General features: G+C 36.6%; 1 protein-coding gene across 1 annotated transcript; it reads right to left on the bottom strand.

The window, feature by feature from the left end:
* Positions 1-943: 943 nt before the first annotated feature.
* Positions 944-3,692, bottom strand: LOC125479076 (ethylene-responsive transcription factor ERF053-like). Its single transcript, XM_048588099.1, has one exon. It carries the CDS (start codon positions 3,162-3,164, stop codon positions 1,812-1,814), a length of 1,353 nt encoding a protein of 450 aa, XP_048444056.1. The 5' UTR covers positions 3,165-3,692; the 3' UTR covers positions 944-1,811.
* Positions 3,693-13,554: the final 9,862 nt, after the last annotated feature.

The following is a 13,554-nucleotide window of genomic DNA, read 5'->3' as shown; positions in this document are numbered from 1 at the left end:
TTAACTGTTAGGTTTTGATTTGTATATTTTTTTTAAACAAAAAATTAACGGTTAATATACGTAGAGTGTTGTTGGGTACTTCAAAGTACTTTAAAAAGTCTTTGTGGTTATGTGGTCCTCTTGTCCTTCTGCGGATTTTCAATAAAAATTATTGTCATTTAATTGAAAAACGGTGTTGGTGAAGAGTAGGCCCTATTCTTTTTTGAAAGGAAGAATTGGTCACATTCATTGCAAAGGAGGAGTTTTAAGGAAATTTTGGGACAGATCCTTGCTAGTTGTGTCATTAGTAGTGGCGAATTCAGAATTTTAATTTAGGTGTATGTGGTATATAAACTCTGTGAGGTGTTCTTAGTTCTTACCTAAGTTTCCTTGTTGGTAGGTGGGCCTTAGCGATGTGGCGTCAAGAAATTGAGGAGGGAAGTTGGATGAAGAAATATGACTAAAGTGATGAATTTGGGTGAAATGGAGGAGAAAATCCAAAAGTAGCTGCTTGTGGGTAGAAAAAGATAGATGCAAGCTAGTGCCACAATGTCTTGTCCGGTTGCTAATTGGAAAAAACTGCTGCTTCTTCCAAAAAAATACTTTGAGTATTTTTGGAATACAATTTTTTTTTTCTAAAAACATTTTCAATCATTTAATAGAACTTCATCAGCTATCATATTTACCATACAAATCTATTATTCATAGTCTTAATTCACTAGAATTCGAATGTTTTTTTTTTTTTTTTTTTTTTTTTAATTTGGTTTACTTATATTTTGTTGAGGAAACTCCACTTTGAATTTTAAACTAATATTTCTAGTGTGTTGACATTGTCAAGTTAAAAGATTACCAGCACTCATCCACACATTTCTTTTTGAAGCCTGCACACACATGCATTCTCAATGGCAAGAAACTCAATACTAAAAATAAACAGAGAAAGAACAAGATAAATTAAGAGAAGCAGTAGAAACTGAAGGCTCACACACGATAACATTGCATTCTCAATGACAAGAAACTTATTACTAAAAATAAACAGAGAAAGAACAAGATAAATCAAGAGAAGCAGTAGAAACTGAAGGCTCACACACGATAATAATGCATAAAGGAGATACATCTACAAATACGTAATATGACAAAGGATGATCACATCCAAAATGTACAAATCCTATATATAATTTGGCTTTTCCATCCCAGGAGCTGAAAGACGACAGCTCGTGATGGTTTGACCGATTGAGAAGGAGATCACAAAACCGTCTCTCTCTACTGCGGTCCAGCCCTTACTAATCTACTACATCGACACAGCCAAAATGAAAACTAAAATCATGCTCGTGAACAATACACAGCGGCGACCCTTCCTACCCACGCAGACTATATTATTTACTTTACAAGATAATTGACTATAGTTCTACTCTCTAGCAACAAAAACTAAGGCATGGCCCAAATAAAAGCATGAACCAGATTGCCACCACTGCTGAAAGGCCTGAAAAAAAAACAAGACAAAAAAAGCAGCCTTTGTGCAGCAGATTGGTACGAAACTTGAAGCTTCAAAGATCCCTTGTAATAAAAAGTCACAAGGCTTCTAGGATCATAGGTTGCTTTTTGAAAATCGGCAACCAGCTGTGATGACAAAGTAGGAGGGGCGATGACGACTAAACTGATGTCTAAGAAGCATAACGGAGGAGTTTGAAATGCAATTTCTGACAGGGTTCCGGAAAAATGGAACGAGTGAGAAATGATGAGGGAGGGAAATGGGCTAAAACTAGTTCTACAACCTAGAGGTGTGACCGTGTGAGTGTGAAGTGCAGAGCTCAAATTTAAAATAAATGAACTTTTCAATCCTGGTCCTTCCAAAAGAGGTTCTTCATGGGATATGAAGAGGAAGAAGAGGAACCAGATCCCGAACCCGAACCTGAATTCTGAATCGCTTGTTGAGGATTAATGTTAATGTTATAGTCCTGCTGATTTGGATTGGTAAAAGGGAGATCTGATTGCAGCAAAAGACTGTTGTTGGTGTCCAAATCATCCCACACAGGACTACCTGGACCCCAACCTGCAGGAATTGCATTAAGCCAATCTTCTGCCATATCCCCCCAAACAATTTCCTTTTGCTGTGAACTCCCTCCTCCAGCACCATCCGTATTCGCCTCAACTTCGTCAATCGCTTTAGCCTCGCTTGACTCCAGTCCCGAATCATTGTCAGTACTATTCTCTTCTTGGGTGTGTGGAATTGGTGGCGGCGGCATTGCCTCTATATTCGAAGCGCTTCCCTTGATTTTTTGAGGTTGCTTGCGGTGCCTGGTTGGTTTTGAACCTTCATGCCTTGGAGGCGAAATAGTGGCTGAACTTGGAGCTGATGAAACTGAAACATCTGATTTGTCTTTATTGAGAAAAAGCTCAGGGAAATTGAGCCTGGCATTCTCTCCTCTCAACTTGAAGGCCTCGCGGTCGTAAGCCATGGCAGCATCTTCAGCTGTGTCAAAGGTGCCAAGCCAGAGGCGAGTCCTGTTTCGAGGAAGGCGGATTTCAGCTACCCATTTGCCCCAATGCCGTTGCCTCACTCCCCTGTAAAGTTTTGTAGTATTATAAGGCATTGCCAGGGGTCGAAACATTGGCCTGCCATCTGGTCCCAACCTGTTCATCATCATCACCCTCCCTCTTGGACTCAAATTCAAAGCGTCACTCCAATGCTGAAGCATTTTCTGGTGCTGCTGCCAACTCACCGACTCTCCGACAAAAGGCGATGGATAACTCATCCCCTGCTGCTGCTGCTGGTGGGATTCAAAAGAAATCATTTGCTGCGGATTTTGGTTCTGTTGCTGTTGAATTGGTGAGGGAAACATAGGCAAATTTGTGGGGTTGAACGGGTGGGGGAATTGCATCATAGGCTGTTGAGACCCGTCGAAAGAAAAAGGAAAAACTATTTTTGAAGAGGAAGAAGATGGATGGGGAGCGATGATTGGCGAAGGTGTTTGATGATGAGCTAAAGAAGGTGAAGCTTGAATTGGGTCTTGCCTTTCAGGGCTCTTGACTTTCTTGAGAGGCCTATTCGACGCCGTTGAAGCCTCACTAAAACCGGGCTTCCATGGCGGCCTCTCGAAGGAAAAATCAAGCTCCTTGTCTTTGTTCACCTCCCATTCTCCGCTTGTTTCCATCTTAGACTTACCACTCTTTTTTGGTGAAGACATTGTTGCTCGCTTGCTTGCTTTACCTGCTCGCTTTCTCTTTGAAACTCTCAAATATAGGAAATTCAAGAAACAAATTGAGATGGGTCACGCAAGAAAAAGGGAAAATCGAATCCGATGATTCGAGAATTCAAATCAGAAAAAACAGAAGAGATGAAAATTAAAGTACCCAGATGAAAGTTTTGGCCTATGGAATAAATAAACAAAAAATAATAATAAAGATTGAATTTTGGAGTCTCGGTTTCGATTTCAATAGCCGATCCGATCGAACAAAAAACAGAATCGGATGCCGAAAGCGCAGATCCTTGAAGAACCCATCTGAATTATCTGAATCCAGAAACTTGAAATCAACAAAGAGAGCGAGCAGGGGACGGCAAGTAACGAATATCCGCGCCGACGAAGTGTAGGGTGTATTGTTTGCGTGCGGATATGAAGTTCTTGGGTGGCAGAAGAAGAAGAAGCAGGGGAGCTAGGACAGAGGACTTTTGTGAGGAGAGGCAGAGGAGGAAGATGGGTTTATAAGGCTCGGGATAAAAGATTTGAATTGGGACTTTTTTAGAAAAGAGAGAGAATTTGTAGAATGCTCGGGATTGGTTGTCTTTGTTTGGGACCCACACGGCTTGGTATTTCTGGGTTTCCTTGCTTCCACTCCAATTTCTCTCTCCCACCTTCCCCAAAAGGGAAGGCACATCTACATCACTTTACCTGTCTTTTTAACTGCATTAAAAGCGGAAATTATTATTGATATTTTAAAATTTGAAAGAAAAATACATTTGTAAATAGTGTAAAATAAAATTTTAAGAGTGATAATAACACTTCTTTTAAAAGCTAATACATTATTTTATTTCTAGAAATAATAAGAAGCTTTCCGACTTTGAACTTCCGTGTTTTCTTTGAACTCTTTCTTTTTTCTTCTATTGAGAGAAATTCTAGGATGGGCACTTGAGCTAAAAACCAAAACCAAAACTCAAACCGAACTGAACAATATCAGACGACTACTAATAATCTAAAATCGAACAGAAATTGAATCGAACATCTATATAAAAAAATAATTTTGGACTTTTTAAAGTTTATAACAACTAATGGAAGTTATATTTTTATGTTTTAGTATTGTGTAGAGTTGACCAATTCGAATTCAAGCATCACCTTTCTTACTTCTCCAAGACAATCTCAAGCTTTTAGTTCACAAGAGTCCATGACTTCTCATCAATTGCTTTTGCTTTCACAATGTCTAGGGTCTTTCCAAATATTGCATTCTCAAGTTCATATATCTTCTCAAGCCAGTTCACAAGCTCAATGGCCTCCTAAACCTTCAAAGAATAAGTGTCCAAAAAAGGACAGGAAAAGGGTTGGATGATTCAAAATTTCAAAGTAGCGACTTTTTTTTTTTCCGAAAGAATGATAATGGATTTGGCGAGTCGAGCTACGCATAAGACTTGGTTGTCAGACTACAAAAGTAGAAACCTTACTCTCTAAACCCATACAATGTTGGAAGAAAGAACCAATACACTAGGATTAGTCATCAACTACAAGTAGGCTACTTCATTCCTACTCAGAGCGATTAGAAATGGCTAACTCCCTGAAAAAATGAACCCCCCCTCTCCCCCACCACACCCCCCCCGGGGGTCCCCTATCTCTGAATTTATTAAATAAAGAAAGTGAAAATAAAAGAATACAAGCGGAGGGACGGAGCCAAAACCCGCTAAGAGAAAAACAAAGAAACACACCAAAACTTTTTTGTTGAATTGCATGAAATCAAAACCAAAGTAGTGACTTGCTACAAGTGAGGCACAAGCCGAAACCAAAATTGTTTGAAACCGAACCAAACAAAAATTACGGTTCTTACCCCAAACTGCTCCGAACTAAACTGAAATAAATTTCAGTTTTACACTAAAACCACACCAACCAAATTGTGGCTACTCCTAATAAATTAAAAAAAAAAAATCAATGACCAAAAACAAGAAATGATCACAAAAGCAGAAATTGCGATGCAAGTATGTCACTCTAATTAAACAAATCAAGAAATATATTTTATTGGCTTATGGACGGTTAAGTGACGTATTCTTTTAGGATACAAACATTGCTAAAATACATCGTTGTGTATGAAAAAAAAAATGATACTTTGGCTAAACTCGTATTGAAGATGATTACTCAACTAGAAAATTAATGGATCAAAATAGTTACTCGCACCCTAAAAATTCATATTCTTCACCTTGAAATAATATTCTTATATTGACGAACTAATTTGGATCATCAACCACCACATCAGTAGCAATTGGAGCATTAAAATACTGCTTAATTTGTTGATGATAATATGAAATTGAGGAAATTTCCTTTCTACACAAATTGTAAAAAAGAGCGGTGGGTAAATATGTGACCAAGAAATTGAAGAAATCATTTTTAAAGATTGAAGTCATAATTTGCATGAAGATTGAACACCAACAGTGAAAAGAATTAGGTCATTGGAGAAAATTGAAATGATCTAGAAAAACACCAACGGTGAAAAGAATTAGGTCATCGGAGAAAATTGAATTGATCTAGATTATTATGTTCTGATCCTTCTCGTACAAAACATTGAAAGCCGGATTTGGAATAGTGGTCAATCTTTCAAAAGGATTAGAAAGAAATTGAGAAGGCATTGGTTTAGATCTATCAACAGCGCCAACCAATTTGTATAGACAAAAGATCGACGCGAAAAGTTGTGGGACCATGAGTTTGGGCCTCGACTGCTGTTGACTTTCAAAACTACGTAGCCTACGTGGGACACAAACCGAATAGTTAATAAGCTAACTACGTCATTAGGTTGAATGCAGGACGTGCCAACTCGTCGGCCGAGCTCAACTGGGGAGTGAATGAATGTTGGTGTGGCGTTTGGTGTGCTACTAACTTCTTGATCTCGTGATTGCGACTGAGGAAGGAACATGTCTCGGCCTTCGAGTTCGAGAGCCTAAAGATAAGGTTGTTAGTTCTGCGAAGTTCACAAATCGTTGGAGTCAGGTTCAGTGACTGTAATTATATTCATGAGAATATAAGAGCGCCGAATTAGTACCAAATTGTAGGGACATAAGTACTCAAAAGAGATGTGTGTCTTGATTGTAAATATGGTTCGGTCGTCTAAATGCCGAACTCTGAAATGCATGTTTGAGTATCCAATCATAAAATATCAAATTTGGCTTTCAGTATGCCGAATGTTACGTAACCTGGTAACACCACACTTTGTCGATAAGGCTAATGAGACGACCTCTTCCAACAAGGACTCAAAGATTCCTTGTTTCCTTGTTGATTGAGACTTGGATAGATAATCAGTCGGTCTCAAAACAGTGCTATTTATCCAAACTGAAGGTGCTCTTCGGTCGGCTAATTTTACAACTCCAGTGTTGTTTATCCAAACTGAAGATGTTGCCGGTTGCCAACACAATGTTGTTTATCCAAAATGAAGATGTGTTGATGGAAAAAAGGTAAAATAAAAATATCACAAGGTGCTTGAGACGTTTCGCATAGAGCGAGAATTTGCACAAGGCATATTTGTGTGTTGATTTGAAGAGCCTTGAATGATGCCCTCCCTTCTCTATTTATAGTAGCAGTTCCGCATGGCTGAAGTAGAGTCCCATTCGGACTATAATTCGTTGATAAAATCCAAATAGGTTTCGGCCAACCTTAGTTCATGTAGGATTCTAAATTCAACCCTATTATCCTCCAGGTTCAACCCTTGATTCTTGGCATCTTTTCTTATTCGAAGCATAATTGGCCTTTGAGGACTCCTTGTTATACTAGGACTCGACCAACCCTTCTATTCGGATAAAACTATGTTATGATAGCATTCGATCGAACCTCACTGGGCTGGGCTTTTCTTGAGAATATTCTGAGATACATTATGTCCTATATACTGGGTCAAGCCCATAATTATCCTCAGCCAAACATGTCATTTTGGGTCTAAACAACTGTGTAGTGGCCGAAGTGGCTATAGGTCATCGAACCTAGTGGCTCAGATCAGGCCAAGGTTCTCAAATAGACCTTGGGATTAGAGATTCTGAATCTCTTGGATTGGAAGGTGGGGTTTGTTCTGTCGAGAAAGACCTGTTTATCCCTTAAGTAATCGACTCCTAATGGTATTCCAATTAGGATAGTATCCTGGGAATCTCTGTAATCAAGGAATTAGTTTGCATCGCAAATAATCATAATCCTAAAAGGAACAAAATTATTTCCTTGATTCCCTCAAGGATTCTCCTGGCTTAAAGGAATTACCATCCTTATATGATGTGTCACTAATATGAAATAAGCTCGTTCAGTAATAATCTAATCATCAACATTCACAACATTTCGTTTAGAATTTGGTAATTGTATTGAGTGAATAAACATTTCTTACCGCAGTCATTCCTTATTCTCTGATCACAAGTCGTTTGGGTTTGAAGTTCTCCCAAATATTATCCACAATACCCTATTACTATTATTCTTTTCAATTATTAATAGAACTCGCCATCGTTTATTCTCAGTTAAGAAAACTATAGCACCTTTGAAACTGTAACTAATCTTTGATTTTGACTAGACTTATTGCTCTCTTAATATATTAGGTTATTGCTACTTTAGAATTCATTGGATGTTTATCGGATGTGCATAAGAAACCCCTGAAGGAGTAAAGCAAATTTTTGGGGTGGCAAAAAGGTCAAACAAGCAACTATTTCGAACAAAGATACGTCACCAAAATTCCAACCCCAGCCGGCCATGCATGATTTATTAAAATTAAATTACATAACGTAATACTTTTTTTTTTTAATTTAGATATATGTTTTTGGTCTATATTCTTATATTTTTTTTTTTTTATTGAAAGAAGATTTAGTCAGCATTTTATGATTTATCCATGGAACAAATCCAATACAGGAAAGTCAACCTCAACACTAAACCAATCAAGGCCACTGTTAATTATGTGCAGTGATTAAAGTATTCAGGTTAAATTACATGAAATGCTCACTTGTGATTTCGTCCAATTGTCACACAAGTTCTTACCGTTAAACATTTACAAAATTTCACCATCTTAATTATTTAGATACATCCATTTAGTACTACGATCTAGTGATATTCTTTTTCACTTGTAAGTAAGAGGTCTTAAGTTCTATTAAGCGAATTTGAATCACAATATTGCGAGTTCATTATGAGGTTAAGGCTACCCCCTCTGGTTAGTATGAATAATATCATTTGTTAAAAAAATTGTCTAGATACAATTACCACTGGGAGGGCCAATAGTTGGGACAAATTCAAGCCTGTATTTACACAACATGTCTTAAGTTTGATTCCTGGCGCTAACTAAACACATAATAGTGGTCAATGAGAGACTGAAATACATCTATGAACTTTCTTGACCCTAAAAGAGTGGATTATCATGACAAAGTCACAACTGGTTTCCATTTTAATCTTCAAAATGTCTAATACAATGAGGAATTATTTTCTGTTACATATAGTCAAATATTTACACTTGCATAACTAAATGCCTATGTATTTGCAATGCAAGGACGTTGTTTTTTTTTTTTTTTTTTTCTTTCTTATACAAGAGATAGTGAAGAAGAAGAATCGAACCGAAATTTTTAGTAAAATAATAAAATACTCGTAGTTAACTGAACAACAGACTTTTAGGGAGAGAGGTAACGAGGTTTGGTAGCAAGCATATTTATGGGGGAGTTGTGCTTGCGCGCATGCAGTACAAGTGATCCACGACTCCACGTTAGGGTCTCTCACTTTCGGTGGAAGCATTAGACAATAGCCCGTTTGTCTTTGCACAGGTCAACAACCACAAAACAGTTTCCTCCGAGGTTCGGTGGAGAATCGGCACTTGTCGGTACGTGGTCTACTCCTGCACTCTCTAATCATTCTCTCTCTCTTTCTTTATTTTTTTATTTGAATATTTGTCCAAGTCCACTAAACAAGGTTGTTCTTCTTTTTATACATATCACGTTCCTCAAAGATTTTTATCTTGTAGAGTCAAATAGGAATAAACAATAATAAAAGAGGCAGCATATTAAGGACGAGGGGAGGATAACAATAACGTTCCGTCCAAAAAGAAAAACAAAAAAGTTATTCCGTTTCTGTAATTAACATTATGTTTTTTGTATCTTTGATATATCAGTAATACTATTGCTAAAGTAATGTTTGGATGAACAATTTCCAATCAAGTCAAATTAATTAAGTTTGTGATTAGAAACACAGTCTATGAATTTTGCAACGACATATAAGAGACTTACAAATGTCTATTTTCAAGTAATTATTTATAATTTTTCTCACGTATCTTTGTATTATTCATGAATTGCACTTCTAATTTCCAATATACAACATTTTACAGTTCATTTCTCACTAATTTGGCGTCAATCTCTTCAATAATCTCACCAAAACATAGCTCAAAATAAAACAAAAACTATCCAACTTAATTATTACACGTATATGCATAAGCATAACCAAAATAAGCTTTTCTTTGTCGAATTTGGGAATGAGATCTGACCTAAAGGAAAGGAAAGGAAAGAACTTGGGAATGATATGTGGCTTTCATTCGAGCATGCATTGTGGTTGCTTTTAGATCTCTTCTTCTTCTCCTCCTCCTCCTCAAAACCACCATTAATGATTTAGGGTCCAATAAAAAGGCCAGTCTTTTTCTTTGACTGCGTACCTCTCAAATAATAGAGGGTTTAGCAATCGTAAAGCATTAGGCATGCATTGCATGCGCGTTGTCATGGAATAATTGGGCTGACGAAATTCCTACGTACAGTTGTAAGCAAAAACCACGCATATGTATATATAAATGCTATGGACTCTTTCCATATATGTGATTCAAAAGCATTATTATTCCTTGTTTTGCGTACAAAGAAGTCACATCTATATATATGCCCAAATGTGTAAATTTAACTGCATATGAAACTATTCATTACCTATTCATTAGACAAAACGAGAGAAAATCTTTGCTAGAAATCTATTTTCATTATTAAAAGCAGGACGGAAATGATGAATTTCTCTGTTTATTTTGTTTTGTACTAATTTTAGTCAAGAAAATAAGGTGAGAAAAACGTAGCAGAAGGGCCCCCGAGATAAGGTTGCATTAAGTATGCAAAGTAAAAACCTAACAGCCTTTGAAACTCATGCAAGTCAATACGAAAGAAGCGAAAGTATTCTGCAACTACTGATGGTTGAATAATAATCAAATTAAGGTGGTGTTATCTTCTACAGATGTGAGATAGAACACGTTTTTATTTTGATTTATCAGCAGACAAGATTATATCATCCCTAGTGAAGGTGTATAGAAGAAATCCAAACAGCAAATGAAAGAGCAGCTACATAAATACTTGAGGTAAGATAGATCATCCATTATTTATTTTTATTTTTTATTTTTGGCCGGTCAAGAGAATACAAAATGTAAAACCAATTGGCAAGAATGCCCTATAATTTCAGCACGCAATTTCAGCACGAGCCAAACACGTGAATCATGTCCATAACGGTAGATGTGGATGTCGCTTGTTTGCTCTTATAGCAATAGCATAAAAAATTACATGGATAGCATTGTTGAGTGGCAGCGGGACTTTGGTGACTGCTGTTGCGCTAATTTTTTTTCACTATTCATATTTTAATTTATTAAAACCTAAACGGAGTAAGAATAAAGTTAAGTATTATGACACGTATTGGTATATCAGAGAAGAGTTGCGAATGAGACACGAATTTTGGGATAGCAAATACATACGTGGTCTATACAATGTTAATCTTTTGCATAAATGATCTCCAAAGGGTAATCTAATACATAAACAGTTTCGATTATCAAGTAGCATAGCAGGGTGAGAAAGAGAGTAAAGAAAGCAAAATAAAAAGATCGAAATGAAAAGGTTATTAGCATTCCTCAACATGATAATTATGATCACTTAATAAATACTTATGTTAGACTTTATTTGATATGGGATATTCTCAATATGATAGTTATATATTTGATTGATGCACATTATAGTTTGCAATCCGGTAAAATTTGTTTTTTATTAATTATTATAGTCAGTCAATATAATACTCATGAGTGGTGAGTGCATGGAAATCGTTCACATAAACGAGAGATTTTTCAGGATGTCGGAATATGGATTAGTATATCATGTGTTGCTATACAAGTGATGAGATATTTATGTTAAAAAAATTACTAACTTAAAAAATAAAACTCTTTTCCACTTTTATATATAATGAGCATAGTGTACCATCAGTATGAGTCCTCATGGTGGAAAAGCATGCTATATAAGCCAAATTTTACAACAAGACCCAAGCTAATATGTATGATTAACAATCATTTTCCTTTAGTTAATTCCTTCCCGAATTATTAACTATATCTCTTCTCCAAAAACTTTGGTGCAAGCAATGTCTGCCACAATGTAGACTGGACACGTATTATCTACCAATGGCGATTGATGGAGAATGCAGGAAGCTGTGTTCTGCTGCCATTGGCTAGTTAATTGCAAAACATAGGTTTCCTCGAAACCATTTGATCAAGTCCATTCCATATATACATATACATATAATTATATACTATTTTATCAATCTAGAGCTTAATGATGAGGTTTATAAAGTTAACTCTAGCTAATCGGCCAATTAGGGGATGTGTTTTGCACTAATCCGAAAGAAGCCATAATCATCCTTGCTGGACCATTAATTCTGGTAATGGCCTAGATTTTGAATAAAATATGCATAATTAATCAAGTTCTTGATGCTGATGAGTTGAGGATTGGCTATGGCCGACTGATCAATAGCAATCGTGGTCTGGTCTCCACGCGCTTCCCTTGCAGTGTTAATTTAATGTACAGTTCTTCCCGCCAGAGGTTTGTTGATAATTATATATATAAATATATTACTTCAATATTTACGAATTTTTTTTGGACAAAGGTAAATTTTATTACCAAGGTCAATTCTGCAAAAGATAGGATCACTAAGATTGAATTTAAGTGGAATCTTCAATAGTGGTACTGAGAGTGTCCTTAGAGTATACCAAATAAGTATAGCTATCATTCTTCTCTTCTGACACAGCAACAAAATTTCAATCAGTATAGAAAAGAAGTGATACAAAATTTCTTTCTTCCTTAGCGTTTCACACTAAGCTATTTGATCCGTAGCGCAATCATTAAGTAAGCAAGCTGCACAAAAGATGTTCAAATACAAAGCACAACAAAAGAAATAGACCCCATATCCAAAGCTGCACAACAGAGGGCCCGAAACACAAGTTGGAGCCCAAAAATAGGAATACACTAAACAAAAAACCTAGCCTTTTGCAAACACTGTCGCCGCCTGAACAAAGCATCCCAATCAGCGTGATTCAACACTTTCGACCGCCGCCAAGAATCCAGATGCCAGATAAGAGGAAAATGGAGACTTTAGCATCCTGCATTGCACACCACGCCGAATGCAACCACAAATCGAAAGAAGTTAGTGGACAACTCACTAGCGACAGTGCCAATAAATGCAAACAAATGGAAGGTGGTGGTGTGTATACCCGAGCCAAGCTCTATTCACCTTCCGAAAGAACTGCAACCAAATGCGGTGAAGAAGAGTGATTGCATATCAAAATTGAGGTTGCAATGATGAAGGACAGAGCTAACACAGAAAGGGAGTGGAGGAAATGGAAGATTCATATTGAGGTCGATTGATGAGAGACATGGAAGTGGATGGACATCAAGGATTTGAGGAAATAAGAAATCGGGGTTGAGGGTTTAGAATGAGAGACATGCAGATCGAAAATGAATTTGGGTTTGAAGAGCAAGGGCGATGGAGATGGCAGGGAAGGGGAAAAGAAGCAGAAGAAACCGAAAAGAGAAAAGAAAGAGAAGATAAAAAGTATGGGAAGGTTGATACCGACCATGGCCACAACTAAGGTTGGCGACTACAAATTTTAATAATAAGGAAAACACTCACATGATGGTGAGAAAAACTCTCACTCAGAGATAAAATTTCAGAATTTTTGTTTTTGAAGTAGGAAGCCAATCCATATCAAGAACATTTTAATGGAACAATAAAAGAGAAATAATCAACAGAAAAATATTAAATTAAAGATAAGATAATACTTGCATTCCCTCTATGGGAGATGAGCTCATTTCCCTTTTGCAACTAATGTATCTTGACCATACAAATTTTATAATTGGAACCATTCATTTTCTTAACCTTCATTTGAAGATTACCCCTATAAAAAAAATTATTTCAATCAGAGATTATTTAGTCATTCATATGTATAGAACAAATTGACGGTGTTGGTATAAAGTAATATATTCATAATGAAGCGTCTATTTATTTGATACTTTCAAATGATTAAACGATTTCTAATTTGAATGATTTTTTTTGTAGGATTTATCTTCGAATGATGATTAATAAATTGAACAGTTCCAATCAATAATTTTATTCA

The sequence above is a fragment of a genome, unplaced genomic scaffold (genome assembly GCF_019419815.1).
Source record: "Pyrus x bretschneideri cultivar Hongxiangsu unplaced genomic scaffold, Pyrus_bretschneideri_v1 Contig270, whole genome shotgun sequence".
Taxonomy (NCBI): Eukaryota; Viridiplantae; Streptophyta; class Magnoliopsida; order Rosales; family Rosaceae; genus Pyrus; species Pyrus x bretschneideri.
Note: the sequence above shows the minus strand (reverse complement) of the source record. Positions and strands in the feature narration are given on the sequence as shown.

Excerpts from the sequence above, each read along its gene's own strand:
- LOC125479076 (XM_048588099.1), bottom strand. The coding sequence starts at position 3,164 with ATGTCTTCACCAAAAAAGAGTGGTAAGTCTAAGATGGAAACAAGCGGA.